At 43.9% G+C, this 19,385-nt stretch overlaps 1 protein-coding gene across 2 annotated transcripts in view; it reads left to right on the top strand.

Moving 5' to 3' along the window:
* Positions 1-19,385, top strand: part of RFX2 (regulatory factor X2) — a 60,429-nt gene that overhangs the window by 34,238 nt on the left and 6,806 nt on the right. For both annotated transcript variants that reach the window (XM_050910489.1, XM_050910490.1), the window contains 9 exons: positions 984-1,073; positions 2,062-2,141; positions 2,839-3,103; positions 7,398-7,472; positions 13,615-13,796; positions 16,110-16,229; positions 17,329-17,444; positions 18,367-18,485; positions 18,809-18,921. In XM_050910489.1, the coding sequence (XP_050766446.1) occupies positions 984-1,073; positions 2,062-2,141; positions 2,839-3,103; positions 7,398-7,472; positions 13,615-13,796; positions 16,110-16,229; positions 17,329-17,444; positions 18,367-18,485; positions 18,809-18,921 (1,160 nt within the window). The remainder of the gene's footprint in view (positions 1-983; positions 1,074-2,061; positions 2,142-2,838; positions 3,104-7,397; positions 7,473-13,614; positions 13,797-16,109; positions 16,230-17,328; positions 17,445-18,366; positions 18,486-18,808; positions 18,922-19,385) is intronic.

Raw genomic sequence — 19,385 nt, 5'->3', positions numbered from 1 at the left:
CTGCTAGAATAGAATTTCTGGCTGGTTACAAAGGGCATGTTGGGAGGGTGTCAGAGGGCTAAAAATCGTAAATATATACGTATAAGGTAGCCAGTAATTGTCAAGGTCTCTTCTAGGATTCATATGGGATTGTTTTGCAGCTTTTTGTTCTGTTGGCCCAATCTGCTGGGTATTTTTAAAGCCTCAAGCCACAGAGGATGACTGTCTCCTTGGAGAAGGTCCCCATCGGTTTAAAAGGCCACACTGATATTTGGCTCTGTTCCCACGGGCCTCACTGAATCGTTTCTTTCCATCCACCACGTCCCTACGCTTGTTTCGCTGGATCTGTGAGGTGCTGAGCACTCTACGAGATGTGTGTCCAACCTCAAACTGAATGCCGAGCGTCACACAAAGAGCAGGGGGACGATGGAAATGACGGTGCAGAGGTAGAGGACAGAGTGACCACCACAAGGCAACACAAAGCTTTTCTGTGGCCTTGGTGGCACTGAAGGGAGATGCAGAACCAACCATCTGAGCTTTGGTGCTGGTAGAAACTGTAAGGGCTGTGGCACCTTGGAGAGTGCGATTTCTTGTTGCAGGAGGCAGTGTGGTTTGGTGTAGCAGCCGTAAGAGAAGAAACTTTGCAGCCATAGGAGGAAAATGTGAATGTGTGAGGAGTGGTTCTTGTTTAGCTGCGTCTGAACCTCACGTTGAGCTCCTCCCATCAATCAGCTGTTAGCTGTTATTTCCTTGCGTGGAGACTTAAAGACGATCCGTGTCAGAAAATGTGGATCCAGCTTTTCTCAAGTTTGGGGTACTGAGTTCAGGCTGGTGTCCGGTGCAGATTACATTGGAAGGATGGGGACCGCAGGGACGCTAAGTAAGGGGTTCTGCTGCTGCTGGAGTAGCAGGCAAGCTTTCCATGAAAGTTTGAAAGAGAATACCTAACTCACCTGTGTTACAGACTGAAAGTAAGTGTATGTTACTGTATCTTCTTCTTTCAGAGGGTTTTGGTCCAAGCAGCAGGCTCCGCTCCCAAAGGAGCGCAGATGCAGCAAATCTCTGTTCCCAGAGTTCAGCAGGTTCCACAACAGGTAATACCTCCGGGGTGAGACACCACGCAGGGACCCCCGTGTCAACAGGACCCCACGTCCCACATGGCATTTGAAACTGTGCCAGATAGCTGCTTAGAAAAATCCATGCTCTTAATTGAAGAGTTGTGTGCAATTAGAGAACTGGAGATCACTGTGAGAGCAGCTTTCTCCATCTCTCTCGTCCTTTCTTAGACTGATGGCAAAAGAAACTCTCAAGATATTTAAAGTTTAGAAAGAACCTTTACAGTAGCAGTTGTCTTTCATACATTTGAAGATTTGATGGATGCTTTTAATTGCCATTTAAAAGTAGTCCTCCTCTGTAAAGATTTTTTTAGAGGCAGTGTTTGGGATTTTTTTTAATTACACAAATAAATGTACTGACTGCATGTGGCTTCATAGAAAGGTTAGGTGACAGAGAGCCATGCAAGCATTTTTATTTATCTGAACTTTGCCTTTTGCAGTCCTTGTTTCCTAAGAAACCAGGCATATGTGGTGCTGCTTCATGTGGACAGTGAGTCTGACTCTCTTGACTTTTTCCTCTAGCAATTTTTTATTTGGTTGCTCGTTTCAGAAAACAAACTTGACAGAGGGCAGCTACGTCCCTCCCAGACCAATGAAAGAGGGGGCTGGGGTGCAGATGGACACTGCCAACCTCCTCTCTGAAGGGAAGGCTGCAGCATGATCTCACCCTTATTAGTCAGCGGAGAACCAGCCCTGAGATGTGTGCAGAGGAAACCCAGCTCCATTGTTTCCACTGCTCGTGGAGCAACTACTTATTTATTTATTTTAATTTGACCTTTTAAAATAAATAGGTCCTTTGGGATCCCTAAGCATGTGGGTTTTTTGTTTGTTTTGGTTTTCTTTTTCTTTTAAAAAGCCTAAATGTCAAGGTAAGCTTGAAAGTTGTTTAAGGATGTAATATGCAATTTCTTCAACTGTTCCTAGGCACTAACATACCTGTAACTTGAGTTTATGGTATTTGTTTCAGGTGCAATCCGTGCAGCACGTATATCCATCCCAGGTCCAGTATGTGGAAGGAGGAGAAGCTGTTTATACCAATGGAACCATGTAAGAGTCTCTTGTTGGCTGTAGCAGAGCCCTGTTCCCCTCCCGGCTGGGTTGAGCCCTTTGGTCCTCCCAGGCTCCTTCCATCCCGGTGCTGCTGCTGGCACTGCCTGCCGTTAAAAGGAGGAAGAGGAGGAGGAACCGTTTCACGTGCTACGTTGTGTGCGTGGGGGTAGTTTCAGCCAGACTCCAGCCTTGGAGGAGGTGGTGTCCTCATGGAGGGACTGTTCTCCAGGGAACCCTGCCACATAAAAGGGTCCGGTATTTTCCTCTGCCCAGCCCGTTGTGTGGTGAGGTGGGGCGGCTTTAGGAACCAGAGCGTAACTGCTGGAGGAAGAAGGGAGTTTTGTAAGGTTTCCTCTTCCTCCTGTCTGCCGTGCCCCCGGCTTTGGGCCTGCTGCCCCTGCTGCCCTCCGGGATGCTCTCAGCCTTCTGCACCGAGGTTGCTCACAGTGGCTGCGGAGCAACTCCTAGGCTCTGTGCTCTCGCTGTGGCTGCGGGCCTTTGCTCGAGGGCTGGCACAGGATTGATTAGCATTGTCAGGACTGACTTTTACAGCTCAGGGTTCAATTTCAATGGAGCAAATCCCACCGACAATGGAGTTTTTTTCGAAAGGTAGTCCAGATTTCAGAAACTGTTGTCCGTGAGATTAGATCTGCAAGCTCCTCTCCACCTCCTGACCCTATTGTTCCTTTGACAGACGAGCTGCCTACTCCTACAACACCGAAGCTCAGATTTACGCCCCCAGCAGTGCAGCATCCTATTTCGAACCGCAGGGAGGTGGAGCTCAGGTGACTACAGCGGCATCCTCTCCTACAGCCATTCCCTCTCACAACATGGTGGGCATCACCATGGACATTGGGGGAAGTCCGATCCTCTCCGGCTCGGGAGCCTATCTCATTCATGGGGGGATGGAAAACACTAGACATTCTCTGTCACATACTTCACGCTCCTCTCCAGCAACGGTATGTAGCCCTGCAGATGTTGCAGCTCGGGGGCCAGGAATTATTCCAAGGGAACTGAAAAGCCTTCAGAAAATAAAGCTTCCTATCGTTATCGCTGTGTATATGTCTGTATAATGTGCCTTGCAAATGCAAGGGAGAGAATAGACACTGGTGTACTACAGATATTTTTCAACGGGAGTTTGGAATGTCTCTCTTGCTGGTGGGCAGAGGCTTGTCAAACTTTCTGAGTGGATCACTGAAATTATGCAGCATGGCGAGAAGAGAAAATTCTCGGGGATTTGGGGTTTTTTCCCCCGAGCAAAATGTTTTGGCTTTCCAATTCAAAAGAATTGTCTATATTTACATTTTCTAATAAGTATAACATCTGAACGCGGGGCTTGGCTTACCCAAAAATGAAGAAATATATAAATATGTATAAATATATTTTTAATTATGAAGAGACCTGAAAAATCCCTTATTAACACAGTGGATAATTAGCACATAAGGTATGTCAAGCTGATCATGCCAAATGCACAGCGATCGAAAAGTCTTTGTATATATCTCCTACACCATTGTGTATTCTGTCCATGCCATATGTTACAGAAAATGTATTTTAGGGATAATACTGATTAAACAGAAACGTTTTAAAGCTCTAATTTTTTTTAATCATGTCCCTCCAACTGTCAATCGAGGTGCCAGGTTGCTAGAAGCACAGCTGTACAGCTGTGTGGGACTCAGGGGGATCCAACTATTAACCCAAAACAGCCTTTCTGCAGCTAGAAGCTACCAGGGCTTTTATCTGAGAATCTACCAACCCTTAGTAGCAGCTGCTGCCAGGCGTGGGTTGGAGCTCGTTTTCTGGGACACTGCTCACCTTCCTTTCCAGACTGACTTATGTGTGTTTATATGTTTGTATGTAAACATAATTACAAATGTAGGTGTAATTCAGTGTATGTGGCCAGATTTTAAAATGTGAACAGCACCACCCAGGGAGAAAAACAGGAGCCGTTTGCTACTGAGTACTCTTGAAAATCTGGCCGGTTAGGTTGTTCTTTCTTTTCCCACAGAGTTGTAGAATATAGACTTCATGCTTTTTGAATCTTTGTGCCTTGAAAGGTTGCCTTTGATCCTGGAGTAAATGTGCTCTGCCTTAGGTAGAAGTAGGGGAAGAGTCCTTAGCTTTGGGTGGAAGAGAAAATGACGGATGCATCTGGATTAGCTGGGGATCGTTTCTTGTGTGAGAATTATGTGTGTGTGTATTTTAACTGTTCATAGCTAAAAACTAGCATTGGACCATCATCTGATTTTTGCTCAAGCTTGTTATTTTGAAGGAAGTAGCTGCTGATCTTGTCACCTGTGTGGGACTGCATCTTGCAAAGCTGCACAACATTACTCTTGGTTTTTGGTTTTGTTTTTTTTTTTTTCTTTAATTTCCATGGTGATGGGCACAATGTAAAAAGCCCGAGTAGAATATTTGTCAATAGAAATGTCCCGTGAACAGATTTAGTTTGTAGGTGTCTATCCCACGAGATAAAGCTGTTCAGCAAAAAAAGAATTTAGGAAGTGACCTTTATGAAAATGCATCTGAAATAAATTCACTTTGTTGCATGTAGGAATGAACTTTCTGAAGGTATTTTAACACAAAATGTCTGTGGCTCTTGCAGAGGGGCTCAAGAGGGTGAAATAGCGCGTGGAGGACAGTATAGGGATGTGTCTACGTGTGGCTTTCAGTTCTTTCAGCACAGACAAGAGTCGGAGGGGGATAGAGCAGAGCCATGATAACTGCTTTGAATTTCACATAATAATGGGTGGAGAGATAGTGGAAGGGTTAAGGAGAGCAATGACTAAATCAAATCGATGGGTAGGAACATTATTTTTCGTTGTAATGTCTTGCTTAAACAGAGAATGGGAAAGATTGGTGTTAAAGAGGCCGGAGAGGCTGTAGTCCTGGCAAAATGTATTTGGGGCAGGATTAAGAGCTTTGTGGAGAGAAAGAAAAGTACAGCTCATGCTGTAGCCAAGGAAGCCGTAGTGTTTGCATGTGGCCTTGGGGGTGTAGTGCAAAGGGGATGGATGTCAAAGTGGCCAGCAATGCGAGGGCTTGGCAAAGTGAGAGGCAGCTGCAAGGAACGGGGAAGCAAGAAGGCTTGGAGGGTGTTGAGTGCTTGAGGCAAAGCCAGCACTGAGACCTTGAAAGCAAGGAGAATATCTTCAGAGAAGACTGGGAACAAGGTAGCGCTTCAGAATTAGCAATGGGGTAAGAGCTGCCTCAGGAGGTTGAGGGATGTTTGGTAAAGACTGTATGTACACTACAATAAAATCTTCAAATATTTAAAGAAACCCGTCTTCCATATCTGCTGGAATAACGATGTTCTGCTTCATCGAATGGGCTGAAACAGCACATGAAGCAGTCCCATTCAATGTCTGTGCCAACAGAGCACTATTAATCTTCATTTAAATTAGGCTATACCAAGAGAGGAAATCCTTGAGACCTCCCATAAGTGGGTCCTCAGAGCTCCTCACCTTCGTGCAGGGCTGTTTAAGAGCTTTTAGTCTTTCCCCTGTAATATTTTTTTCTGCAGATGCAAGGTGTCCATTTGGATGGGACGCTTACCAAAATGCCGAAAGGACAGGCAGTGTTTCTGTGCTTGCGTAAGAGGTGTTGCTCAACTGGCACTGCGCTGCTCCTTGAACAGAGGAAGGAAATGGTGTCTCCCTCTGACACTTGATTCATTTCCTGAAGACTGCATCAGCAATCAGTCTTTGGTTCCTCATGGTACATCACGGTGTGCTAGACAGTTTTCTCAAAAAAAACCACTGACCCGTAGTCTTAGACTGACCCTTTTTTGAATTCAGTGATAACTTCTTGAGAAGTGCCACAGTGATGGCACTTTTGGATGGAAACCAAGGGACGTGTGCTGGAGGTGCTTGGACAGACATGGATATGACACAGACAGTGTCTTTGGTTGTTGAATGTTACTTCAGAAGTTACATCTGATTTGTTCTGTTCTCCCACCTTTCTGACAGAGCTTGGTTTTGTAAATAGCTGGGTTTATGTCGACCTTTGTCTTCACCAGTCAGTGCAAACTGGAGTACAGGGAGCTAGCTAGTATGTGAAGGAGGCCATTGGCGGATCATTGTGCAGATGCTTTGTGCATGTGCCTACACATGAGTGCACGACCGTGCATGTTAAATGAGGACAGATGCTAGAGATAGCTGCTGACAGTTTTACTGCCTGATATGTGCTGCCTTGTTCTGCCTGCACTAACAGGTCACAGATAACAGGGTTTTGAGAACACCTACTGGAGAGAAACAGCAGGTTCTGCTCCTGCCAGTCCCTTAATGTGGGGGTGGTTTGGGGTTTGGGTTTTTTTTTCCTTCCTCACTTGCAAAAACCTTGTGCTCAGGAGTGCTAGAGCTCTGGGACCAGCAGCCATCTGCTAAGTAGTTTGCCAGAGATTGCCAAGGGAGCCCCAGCAGCAGAAAGGAGAAGACAAGAAGGGTCCAGGAGAGGGTCCGGGCACAAGGCAGCAGCCATAGCTGGGCTGGCTGTAGAAGAGAAGCTAGACAGAGGGATGCAAGGGGACCCTTCAGGGGCCAGAATGCCTCACCATGACTCCGCTTGCAGAAGCTCTGAGATCAATGGAAATGAGCACAAGTAGCATCAAGATGTGCCAGCCTGTCTTGGCGGGAAGAAGCTCACTTAATGGAAACCTGTCTTCTTCCTTCAGAGTCCTTTTGCAGTTCTCATCAGTAGCAAAGAGCTCTTACCCATTCCAGCTTATTCATTCTGTGTGTCAGCCCTCCTTGTGCCCCTGTTTTATTTAGTTGCCATGAGTTTTTTGTCAAAACGTTAAGAAGTAATAACAACTGAAGTCATTACTTCCAGGTTTCCTTGAAAGGTCTGGGTAAAATGCACCTTCTCTGTAGCAAATCTCCTTTGACCTGCTGCAGCATATCTGTCTGGTAGTGTTTTGGTCTGGGCATGAAGGGGAAAGGAGAAGGAAAACTGCTTCTCTGTTATAAATGGGCAATGCATATAGCAGAAGATCAAAAGCCCCCTGGTCTCGCTTTTTCACCCTAATAGGGATTCTTGCTGTGTTGTTAGCTTGCATGCCGTACAATAACGTCTCTGCAGCTTCATCCCATAAGGACTGTGCCTCATCTGTTTGCCTCTTTTTCACAAGCCTGTTGATATAAAGCATTAATCATTCAAATATTAATAAAGAAATAATAATCCTGGCTGTTGCTAACTATCTGATTTCCTTTCTTTTTCTTTTTTCCTTTTTTTTTTCCCTGTGCACATTTTCTTTAGCTTGAAATGGCGATTGAAAACCTACAAAAAAATGAAGGGATTACATCACACAAAAGCAGTTTGCTCAACAGCCATGTAAGTTACAATTGGAATTTACAACCTTTTTCCTGCTTTGGTAGGAGGATTATTTGTAGCCCTTTGGTGTATTCAACAGCACGAGCCACTCAAAGCAGCCTGTGATTCAGCTGTGCTGCCCAAAGCAGCCCATTCCCAAGAAACAAGAATCTGCAAAAAGTGCCATGATGTTAGTGTTTGTTTGTGAGATGCTCTGGATTCTGTTAACTGCCTCTGCCCTGTGCTTATTTAGTTCATCTGCCTTGCAATGGAAATTGCTGGCAATTAGATAAACACCTTTGAGGAAGTTCTTTCCTTTCACTGGAATTGAAAGATGGCTGGAAAATCACTTGCAATTCTACAGCAATAACTTGGTGTGAATCATGACAGCTATCCCTTAGATAGCACGTACCAAAAGCCTACTCCTGTGAATGCCTTTATTGCCTCTTTCTGTGCCTCAGGAAGACCGTTACTGTTACAATGCTATGCTAAATCCATTTGCTAGACCTCTCTCTTCTCACTATGCCAACAATTTCCCTGCTTTGTGTGAAGTTCCCACTATCCTACTGGTCCTTCTGCATCACGGTTTATGGCTCCATCCACGGTGAGCACGTGCTTGTGTGAGATTTGAAGGGTCTAATTCAAGTCCTGTTGAAGTCATTGGACTTGCCTTGACTTCATTGTGTTTTGGATTAGGCTGAAGCATGTTCTGCACTGATAAATCACAGTGCACGAAGTGGTACTTCTTTATTCTAACAGATTTCCTTTTGCTTTGTATTTGGGAGCGGATCTGTTGTCATTCTTAGGTCCTGCAAAAAAAAATCTTTGCCCTCTTCACCCTAGAGAAATAGCCTGAGAAAACGAAAGGAACATTAAACCTAACGGTCTGATTCTCTTAAGCTGATGTTGAACTCCAAGCCAGGGCTCCTGGATGAGCTCGATCCTTATTTCGGCTTCTAGAAATTGAAGGTTCCTTGTTGTAGTTGGGGAAACACAAACCTGCAGAATCAGGCTGGTAGTTCCTGTTGTGAGCATCTCTGTGCACCCCTCCTGTCCCAGGCCGTGGCCGTGCTCACGCACCCGTGCTGTGCCCCGAGTGCCGCACAGATTTGTCTAAGGATAATGTTGCTCTTCAGAATTTTTCTTCTTCGTCCCAGTGCAGAGCAGGACGGGGCGGGTCATGGTGTGGTCTTGAAGGAGGTTTGAAAAAAAGCAGGAAAAGGGCAGAGGAAAGAAAGCGAAGATAGAAAAGAGATTTCATCTGACCAGAGGCTGCACAGGATGGAGTTGGGGCCTGATCCAGCCTCTGATCAGATCTTCCCCACACTTGTCTTGCAGGATAGAAGTAAGGAACATAATGTCTCCTCAGGTCATGGTACATAGTTTGGCATAAGGCTGAAGTTCTCTTACAAATTCTAAAGCAAATAAAACACTCCATGAACATGTGTGTACACATCAGCTCTCAGCTCGTCCCTGCTGATGTCGGTCCAGGCACAAGCAACGTGCTGCCCTGGGCAGCTCCCGGGCTGGGGTGGGTAATTCCCTCTGCCATGGCGCAGAGCCTGAGCCAAGGAAAGTTGCGGGGCCCTTGCTGCCCCGTGAACCTCCAGTGTCCTTGCTCTGCCTTCCCGGAGCACAGAGCGATGTCTGCGGACACGTGGGAATAACGAGGAGGCGATGGTATGAGCAGTACCTGTAGGAAAAGCAGCATGTTGCAGAACCGGATCAGGCAATCTCTTTCCAGAGCTGGAGGAAGGTCAGTGCCATTGCCCAAGGAGGTTCTCAGGACTTGACTGAATGAGCCTGGACTGAGGGACCTGACCTCCCTTGGAAGTGAGCCCTGATTTGAGTAGGAGGCTGGACTGGAATCATAGAATCATCATCAAATGGTTTGGGCTGGAAGGGACCTTCAAAGGCCATCTAGTCCAACCCCCCTGCCATGAGCAGGGACATCTTCAACTAGATCAGGTTGCTCAGAGCCCCGTCCAACCTGACCTTGAATGTTACCAGGGATGGGGCATCTACGACCTGGAGACTGGAGACTGCCAGAGGTTGCTCCCAACCGCAGTGTATGGGACAGCCCGCTGAGCGTGCAGCGCTGGCCCTCTCTGCACGTCTTCCCTGGCACGTGCTGTGTTACAAGGGTTTCTGCTATCCGGCATGTTTCAGTTCCCACCTCTTTATGGTAAAAAAAACAAAACAAAAAACCAGACAGAGGATTAGCTATCCCAAATGCTTGTGTGACTGACACGTGACATTGTCAGGCTTGCACATGGGAACTGGAAAGTGGAGCAGCAGGTGACTGTGATTTGTCAAGGCTGAAAGCAAAATATGAGCTTGACAAAAGCTGGTAGCCGAAGAAGTTGTGAGATAATGCTAATTGCACTGTTAGTTGTGACTTCATTGCTTTTAGTCTTAAGGTTGCAGAGTTTTTCGTTAAGTGTTCTGTCCCTCGTTTTAAATTTCACGTTTTGCAAATCTGTAAATTCTTGGGATAATGGTTTATTTGGTTGCCGTCAGCAGATGTTTCATGCCAGGAATCTTTTTTTTTTAACCAGGAAAAAAAAAGGAAAACTAAAGGTATCTCAGTCAAGAGAGAATTTTTTACATAATGTTGTTTAAGCAAAGTCAATGTGAAATGGAGCCACACTTGATAACTGAATTTAGCTTCAAAAACTCTCTGAGAGGTTATTTAAGTGCACTTGAAATATCTAATTTGGAAGCCCAAGCTAATGTTGATACCCCAGTGACACAAGATGTTTCTAATGAAATCATGTCAATCTATTACTCTTACTGGAAAAGCTCTGCTCACAAGTGTGCTCCAGAGTCGCTGGGTCAGAGGATTACTTCTTTGCCAATTATGAGCTTGCAGATGATGCAAAGAAATTTGAGAAAAATGACTACAATTTTTGTACACGAGTGCCTAAAGCTAGGCACATAAGGAAGTAGCTGGATGCTATAACCTGCCTGAGGCCCTGCGGCTCCTAGATATCCATAGCGCTCATAGGAGTAGGGGGAAAAGGCACTTTTTTCCTCACTGCCTGTAAAACAAAAAACCAAAAAAACCCAAAATAACCCCCCCAAAAACCGTTGCACTTCTTCCTTGTGGGTGAATGGCTCTTAGGTAGGTGCTGATGGAGTTTTTCCCCCGAGGAAAAGATCTTACCCCCAAATGGTGTTTAGGTGGAGACACCTAAAATGAGACTGAACAGAGAAGCAGGAGAACTGTTAAAGGGAATAATTCTCCCTTGGCCGGGTGAGGAATGTAATGACCTAATGAAGGACGAATGTCCTGCTTGGTGGAGAAAGGTGGGCGATGCTGGAGCTTGTGCTAACGTACATGGATGGCTTGGGGCTTAACTATGCAAGGGACCAGAGCTGACAGCCACTTGTTCTAGAAAAGAGACTTTTCAAGAAAATGTATAGGTTTTGATGGAACTTTAATTGCAAAAGATCGGTGGGGTTGAGCAGGGAACTCCTGGTACGAGGGAAGTGTTTCTCCCCGTCGCTGAGCTCGGGATGCTCGGCAGGCATGCGGGTGGCCCAGGGTCCGTCCTAACTCTGAGCTGGACTGAGCGGAGACTTAGGAACCTGCTCCTCTTAGTCTCAGATAAAAACATGTTAAATACGAACCACAAATGTGTGTCTTCATTGGTTTCTTTTTCATAGAAGTGCCCATAAGAAAACCTCTCCAAACCTGGACCTTCAGAAAAAAAAGGTTTTTTCTTTTCTCAGACAGCCCCATGTATCGCTTTTTCCATCCTTGAAAGAGCCCTCCTTGAATCGAACAAGGACGAGGCTTTTGCTAAAGGGTTTTTTTTTTTTAAGAAAAACAAACAGTCAATAGAAATAAAGTTTAATAGAAATGAAATTTAAATGTTCCTCTGTAGTGCCTGTAACAAACAAAGCAGCATTCGGCTGCAGAGTGATTTTATTGGAACCTGATCATAGCATAAACAGAAATGAAACTGTAGAATATCTTGTCATTGTCACAATTGAGCAAAATTCAAAAAGTAAACAGAATAAAGGATACAAATGGTAAGAATCTTTAATGTTCTCATTTTAAGTGCCCTGTCTGTTATTGCTAATGCAGGAAGAGCAAAAATCATGTTTTGAAAATTATTTGTATTCTGACAGATTTCTTTTTTAAGCTCTTTTGTGTGTTTCGTAATAGATTTCTAATTCAATAGTGGGAGTTCGTATTGTGAAACTCTGGAATGTTTAAAGGAATATAAAAAGACACTTGCAGAAAAAGAAAGCTGGAAGATGAGGGGAATATTCTAGAAATATCTAGGATTAGACTAAAAATGTCCAGGAACAAATTTAAATGAGAGGGTTTTACCTATATCTGAATTTTCCATAGTAATATGCAACTTTTATATTTTTTTTTAAGGCTTGGAATTAGAACAGGTTTAGAAAATTAATAGCTGATCCCCGTTCAGTATCTTCCATAGGATAAATAAAGTAAATGGTTAAAAAAACCCAAGAACCTTCTTAATCGTTAATCTTTTAAATACAGGGGATGGGCCAAAATTAGCACAGATGTGGGCTACTTAAAAACTGAGCTCCTGCTGGTCTTTTATGTCAAAAACACTGGGGTCTACTTTTGTTAGCGATAGCTTAATGGGTGGGGGAGGCTCAGGGCTACAGAACGGCTTTTGGGGGCTTCCCAGGGACGTCTCTTCTGCAGATGAGAGCACGAAGGGACGCGGATCGTTAGCGAACACCACCTCTTGGGACTGTAGGGTTGGGAGGTCAGAAGGATCTTCGTCTGTGGAATAACACGTCAAAGAGTGTCTTAGGTGATGTGTAACTGGAGGAAGGGGGAAGGTGATGAGCAGCTCTGTGAAAAGCAGGACAGAGGGGAAAATGGCCAAGAGGTTTTTCTTCTGCCAGCTGTGGTAGCCCCTGGTCTGCTCCAAAGGCCACCAAAACTGATGGATCCAGTCGTTTGAACTTGTGGTTGCTTTGGATCAAACCCAGCTAATGAATGAAATAGTTTTAACTGTACAGCTTTGGGTTCAGCTCATTTTATGTAGCAGAAGTTTAAATTTGGATATGTGAATGGTAACCACGGAACGTACGTTCATAGGTGCTGAAAAGCCTTTGTGTGAGAGCAAAGTTGGATGTGAAATACATAAACTGAAAATAACTGAATGGAGTGAGGTGTCAGAGATGTCATTGCACATTTCAGGTTGTATTTTCACAGAGTTATTGATATAAAACTCGAGTATAGTGGTGAATTGGGACCCCAAAGTTTCACCAAGAGAAAACAGTAGAAAAGAGCCGGATACTGGGAGTACGAGTGGAGAGGACTTAAGCATAGGCCAACTTGTACATCCATGTGCATGGTTAAATCCCGCCGATTTCTAGACTAAGTTTGTGCTTAATTACAGTATGTGCTTGAACATCTTGTTCCTTCAAAAATTCACTTAATGTAACACTTATTTTATTGATGCTGAAGTCATTTAGCCAATTAAAGAAGATTGGGGTTTTTGTCTTTGTGCATTTTAATTCCTGTGCTGACGTTGGGTGCCGGGCCTGCCCTTTCAGACCAGCTGGGTATAAATAATTTATATTAATTGCAAACTTTAATCAACAGAAATGTCAGAAGAAGTTCGGACAGTAAATTTTGAAAAATAGATGGACCCCCTCAGATTTTTAAGGTTGCTTTGGTAACCGTTAATTTTATTGTTAAGGGAACTGTTGCAGACATGCCAGTCTTCAAATTAATAAAGACTTTGCAGCATATTTGGTTCCCCTAAAATTTGTTCCTCTTAGGCAGTATCTTAACATCTTTATTTTTGGAAAACACGAGTTCTTACAGCTTTATTTTGGCTCTGCAGGAATTCATCTGAATCCAAGGTGGACACTGAGATGACAGGCAGACTATGTTTTAATGCTCTTGCGAAATCTGACAGCATTTTTGTTTGGGTTATTAGCTTTGGGCTGGGGGTCCTTTTACTTTTATAAAAATGCAACTGGCATAAGTTATATAAATTAACTTATATAAATTAACTACCCAGCATTAAGTTCTCTTGAACTCTTAATGTCCGATGGGTTCTCCTGACATTTAAGCATTGACACTGTTTGACGCAGCCCGTTCCAGCCTTCTTTAGACTTTCATGTGTTCTTTATTTATTTATGTTTTCCATACATAAAGCTCCAGTGGTTGTTGGACAACTACGAGACAGCGGAAGGCGTCAGCCTTCCCAGGAGCTCTCTCTACAACCATTACCTGCGGCACTGCCAGGAGCACAAACTGGATCCAGTGAACGCTGCTTCCTTCGGAAAACTGATCCGTTCGGTGTTCATGGGGCTGAGGACTCGCCGCCTGGGAACCAGGTTGGTGTGAATCTACATTTAAATAGAAAAAAAACCCTCCTACAACTTCTCTCACACGTACTGAGAACCTACTGAGCATCATTTAGCAGGCACAGGTCTTTCTTCCGAGATCTACAGAAACAACTAACCACGATCTTCTGGGGAAAAAAATTGTTATTCTGAGGCACAGAAGTAATTTCCGTGTGTTGTGAGGCAGAGCTGCTTTCTCACCGTGAATCAGCGGTGTGAGAGGCTTGACAGTACAGTTAATTTCAGACACACTCCAGGTCGCTGGTGACAGTGCCTTGTCCAGCCACACAGTGGAATTTGGTCTAAGTCCATTTCCTAAGGAGTCTTAAGAATATTTCATTTGAACCTGGGCTTCTTCTCATTCCATTGCTGTCTCAAAAAGATGAAGTAACTCATCTTCACGATTGCCGCTGTCAGCTGCAGAGCCCAAAATTCTGGTGCAGTGAAATGATTTCTCCCTTTGGGTCCAGTGAAGTTCCTCCATCATGGATGAGAACAGAACTTGTGCCCACATCTTTGATGCAGACAAGCTGTACAGATGTAAATGGCTTACTTCTTAAATTCCCAAAGCGGCAGGCTGAATCTTGTGACAGAATTTTTTCTTTTAAAACATCAAAGATCCATATGATGTTACAACAAAAGCGTAACGTAAGAAAGTATGCTTGCTGTGATTACATATGAGTCCTTCAAGGGAGCATCCAAAGTATCTGCACAGCTTGCACAGCTGAGTTGGCATTTTATCCCAGCTTCTAATTTTAAAAAAGTAGCTAATACACTAGAGAAATCATGATTGCTCTAATTGTGTAAGATTTTATAATAAAAGTCAAGCTTAGATATTTAGGCTTCTAAACGAGAACAAAACCAGATGTGTCAGGGGCATTCCACAGCTGGAATGTGAAGGCAACAGTCATAAGAAGAGCAGGGGAGAGTTTGGATTTCTGTAGATTGGTTCAAGTGCAAGAGCTCTGAAATAATTTCTTTAGAGGAGAGAAATTCTTTAATCCCATCAAGGATTAAAGAAAAAACAAGAAAAAAACCCACTTAAAATTGCAAATGTGCAGGCTGGGAAGGATACAGTAAACCTCAATAAATATGGAAATAGCTGTCCACCATTATTTTCTTATTCATTCATTTAGATTATAAATGCAGCTGTTATTTAATTTGCAGGCACTTAAAATCACTTAAAACATGGCTTCATACCTGAGCACTCAGTGTGTGTGAAACACTTTGGTACAGTGACAAAGACTGAATGATTCAGCCGTCCTCTTGAAAAGAGAAAATTCCCCCAACAAGAAAGAAAGGGTTAATTCTTTGATAAATATTCCTCTCTTAAATTTCTCTATGTAATTTTCCAATGGGAAGCGTCATGGGATTTAAGGTGCCTTCAGACCCTGTCATAGTGACACAGCAAGTGAATTTTAAGCATCCCCAATAAGGGCTCTGGAGACCCTGCTGCTGCTCCCCTGGCTCGGTCTCCTCTCCCACTGAGGACTCACCCAAACCGTTGTTAGCGACAAATTGGCTAAAGCCAAGTTGGACATACTGTTGTCATGTATCCAGGGCTGCATAATTGTCCTTCTCGCTCCCAAAAGCAGACGCTTGGGGACTGAAAAATTCCAGTTTGGTGGAAAAACTTTAACTGACACATCTGTCTAATGTCATGGAAAGACATTCTCCTAAGGAGCATCACAGCAGCTTTACTAACCAGCAAAGGAAAAAGAATTACAGCCTCTTTTGCTTGTAAACAGCTTTCAGTTTTTACAAAAACTACAAAAATGAGCAACTCCAAGAACAAAGCCACATCAAAGCCCGTTGCCATTGCTGTGAAAATGCTGGCAACAGAAAGACATTTTTCTTATCATAGTTGACTATTCAGTCAGGCTTGTTTTATCCAAGTCTAGATAAAGATGGAAGTTTGTTTTTATGGAAAAAACAAATCCTTAAACCCTAATCAAAGAGCAAAGTGTCCCCTGAGGTCTTTCTGTCATTCTGTTTAATAACACTTTGTATTGTAACACTTGTCTCTTCTTCTCCAGTTACCATGGGTTACTTGGAACAAACCTTGCTGAGTTTTAAATGTGGTTGTCACTGAACTTTGCGACATGTGGTTTTAAGTTTTATAGGGGATGATGGCATTCATTAGTTCATTAGTTCAGCCATTCAAATAGTGCTTGGCCGCAAACCGACGTGTGCTGTAAGAAGTAGAGTGTATTGTCAAAACAAGCCTACGAGTAAATTGCAGGGCTACAATGTCCCTTCCATTGACCAGCTTACACTGAGCAATTTCAACGCTGATACTTCCAGGGGAAACTCCAAATATCATTATTATGGGATCCGTCTAAAACCAGAGTCTCCTCTGAACCGCTTGCAGGAGGACACCCAGTACATGGCAATGAGGCAGCAGCCCATCCACCAGAAGCAAAGGTAGGTGCTCCCAGCGTCTTGGAGCTCGCTAGCGGTGCCCCCGACGCTGCTGCAGGCAAGGGTCCTTTCCCAAAGAAAGCTGCAGACCCCATCTTGGGACTTGGCTTGGCTTCGGAGCAAAGGGAGCGTGTTGGGACAGTTCAAACCCAAGTGTTGCTGAAGTGGGAGAGCTGAGGTGTGGAAGAGGGGGCTGCAAGTCACTGGCTGCTCTGAGTAGTGGAAGGGTCCAAAACCAATTCTGGTAGATGCCCCATCCCTGGAAACATTCAAGGTCAGGTTGGACGGGGCTCTGAGCAACCTGATCTAGTTGGAGATGTCCCTGCTTGTGGCAGGGGGGTTGGACTAGATGACCTTTAAAGGTTGCTTCCAACCCAAACTATTCTATGATTCTATGAAACGGCGTTTATCTGCCTATTCTGTTTGCCAGTGGCTTGATTCAGCCACCGTATGTGCCGCTTTTCACTGCCTCCCTCTGACCAAACTGTTTTAGGACCTCGGCTATGGAGTTATTTGTGCCATATCAGTGTAAAGGACTTGGGGGCTTGTGTTGTGTTTGGGTGGGTTTTGGTTTTTGTTGGGGGGGGGGGGGGAGGGTTGTGCAACAGTGCAAGTTAAATAGTGCTGTGGTTAGTCTTGTGTCTGAGTAATTTTGAATATAAAAAACAATGTGCAAAGGAATTTGGAATTGTCTCCTGGAAGCAGGGACACTTCTGGTTCTTGCTGGAGTGAAAAAGGAGCAGAAGAATTTATTTCTTCAGCTCCCAAACAGAAAGTAATGCAAAAGGCAGCTCCCGAGACTGAGAGTCTGCACTCTGCACCCACTCCAGCTCTGCTTCTCCATTTCTTTTTTTTTGGTGTCACCTTGGGAAAACATCTTAACCCCTTTAATTCTGTCTTGGGGAGTGCTTTTCAAAAGGAGGTTCTCATTTTCCCCCTCCAGTTAAGTGGGTGATAAAAGTGGTCAGCCCTCAAAATGCTGGCCTTGAATGTAACCTCACGTATGACATGGTGAACACAAAAGTCTGCATGACTATGTTGCAAATACCATGTACGTGTTTGCGTGTGCCCGTGTAAATCCCAAGCCATGCTCTAAATTTAGGTATAGACCAGCGCAGAAGATGGATGGCATGGCAGAGAGCGGGTCCAACAGTAACCCGCACGCTACGCCGGAACAATCAGTTGCTGCCCAAAGTCAACATCATCAGCAATTCATAGGTGAGGAGACTGCTTTAATGTGTTAGATATCTCACGTCTAGGCTTATAACTTTAAGAGAACGGAAAGTCTTGTCCAGCAAGCCCCAGCTGTTCTGCATTTGTTTGCTTTTCTAATAAATCTACAGTATTATATATTATATAATAATATATATAGTATATATTCTAATAAGCTCTTGTAACATCACACTTGCTAAGTTTATTTGCTAACTCCTATACCCACAGGAAGGCTTTTTCCTTGTGCCGTCAGGTCTGTTGGTTCCCTCTTAGTATGTTTTTAATCGGTCTGGTTTTATCCAAATTGGACGGAAGGAGTGAAGGTCCTGAAGAGCCTTGCTAAGACAGGCAGCCGGAGGGAGAAGAGCGATTCTCTTCATTGCAAAGGCTGCAATACGTATGCGACTGCAGATGATCCGTACGGACCTTCTCCTTGTGAGACAAGCTCTCTGGCTTTGCTGGTCGTGGATCTATGTGCCTCCATCATTCACGTAGAGATACCAAATCCCAGCCAGCTCTGAGCCTTCTCTGAAACACAATTGCTTCTGATATGTCTGCTGTCCAATTATATTTTCCATTGTACTCTCAAAATACCAGAGAGACATTTTTCAGGCTTTGGAGAAAATCTAATGGGAAGCTCAGTAGATGAGGACAATGTATTCTTGTTTCTTTTATTACGGAGAGAAAGAAAACATTTTCCTTTCCACACTGAATAAAATGGGCTGCGGTTGTTTGCTTCTTGCCCAGTACAGCAGCATGAATTGGGAAAGTACTAGATTATCGGTCTCATTTCTCCTGTTTCATCCCCCCCTTTCATGAAACATGAAAGATAGCCACCAGCAACAGCAGCACCTTGCACTCATCTGTAGTCCTGCGTAACTGAGTGCTCCTAACCCTCACCATCTTTCCCAATCTTTTTTTTCCCTAGATGTAACCCATGTCTTTCCCGAGTTCCCAGCCCCTGATCTAGGTAATGTCCTCTTACAAGAAGGGGTCACCATGAATGATGTGAAAACTCTGCAGCTTCTTTACAGGCGACACTGCGAGGTGAATTTTTGGAATATTTTTATTTGATTTATTAATTGATGTGGGACATAATTCATGTGCTCATCTCCTATACTGCTCTTAGGAAAAGCTAGAATATAACAGGGAATGCTTGATTTGCTAGGTATTACAACTCAAATATTGCACTTTATGTTATTTTTTCATTATGTGACCTGTTTTATGTTATGTTGATTATTAAAACAATGCCCTTTCCATTATTCTTCTGGTAAATTATTTGATCTAAATGGCAGCACGTGAAATTTATGCTTACACTGTGTGACAAGATGCTAGCAGAGCAGCTCATGAGTTGTGTTCTTTGTTGTTAGGCGACTTTGGATGTTGTAATGAATCTTCAATTTCATTATATTGAGAAACTGTGGCAATCCTTCTGGAGTCCTAAAACACCATCTAGTGATGGCTCTACTGCCCTGCCGTCCAGGTACACTGCTGTGCTTTGATTATTTCTGAACGCTCCGTTGTTTGGTGGTATTTTTTCTTTTAAAAATGCATGAAGTATTTTCAGCTTCATTAGGCATTTTGAGTGCTTTGTAGCACTTGAAAGTATTTACTTCCCCAGAATCATTACAAAGAGTGTTAGAAGTGTTTGATATCGTAGTGACCACACAAAGTTCAGACCTCCGAGGAAAGCATCTGCTCTGATTATGTACGTCTATGTGCCTTATACCTCCTGTAACAAGTGCTAATCCCAAATGCAGAGGTGAAGGAGAACGGGATGCTGCTTTCGTAAATGGTCATCAGGAGCAGACAGTAACGGTTCCATGCCATTAGATATCAGTCTCGAGTGACATCTCAGGCTCTGAGGGTTTAGTGACATCTAGACTGACTTGCTTCTTTGGCTGCCTATCCAGATCTTTAAGTGCCTGAGGCTCTTTTGAGGCAGAT

Source organism: Gymnogyps californianus, chromosome 24, assembly GCF_018139145.2.
Source record: "Gymnogyps californianus isolate 813 chromosome 24, ASM1813914v2, whole genome shotgun sequence".
Classification (NCBI taxonomy): domain Eukaryota; kingdom Metazoa; phylum Chordata; class Aves; order Accipitriformes; family Cathartidae; genus Gymnogyps; species Gymnogyps californianus.
Note: the sequence above shows the minus strand (reverse complement) of the source record. Positions and strands in the feature narration are given on the sequence as shown.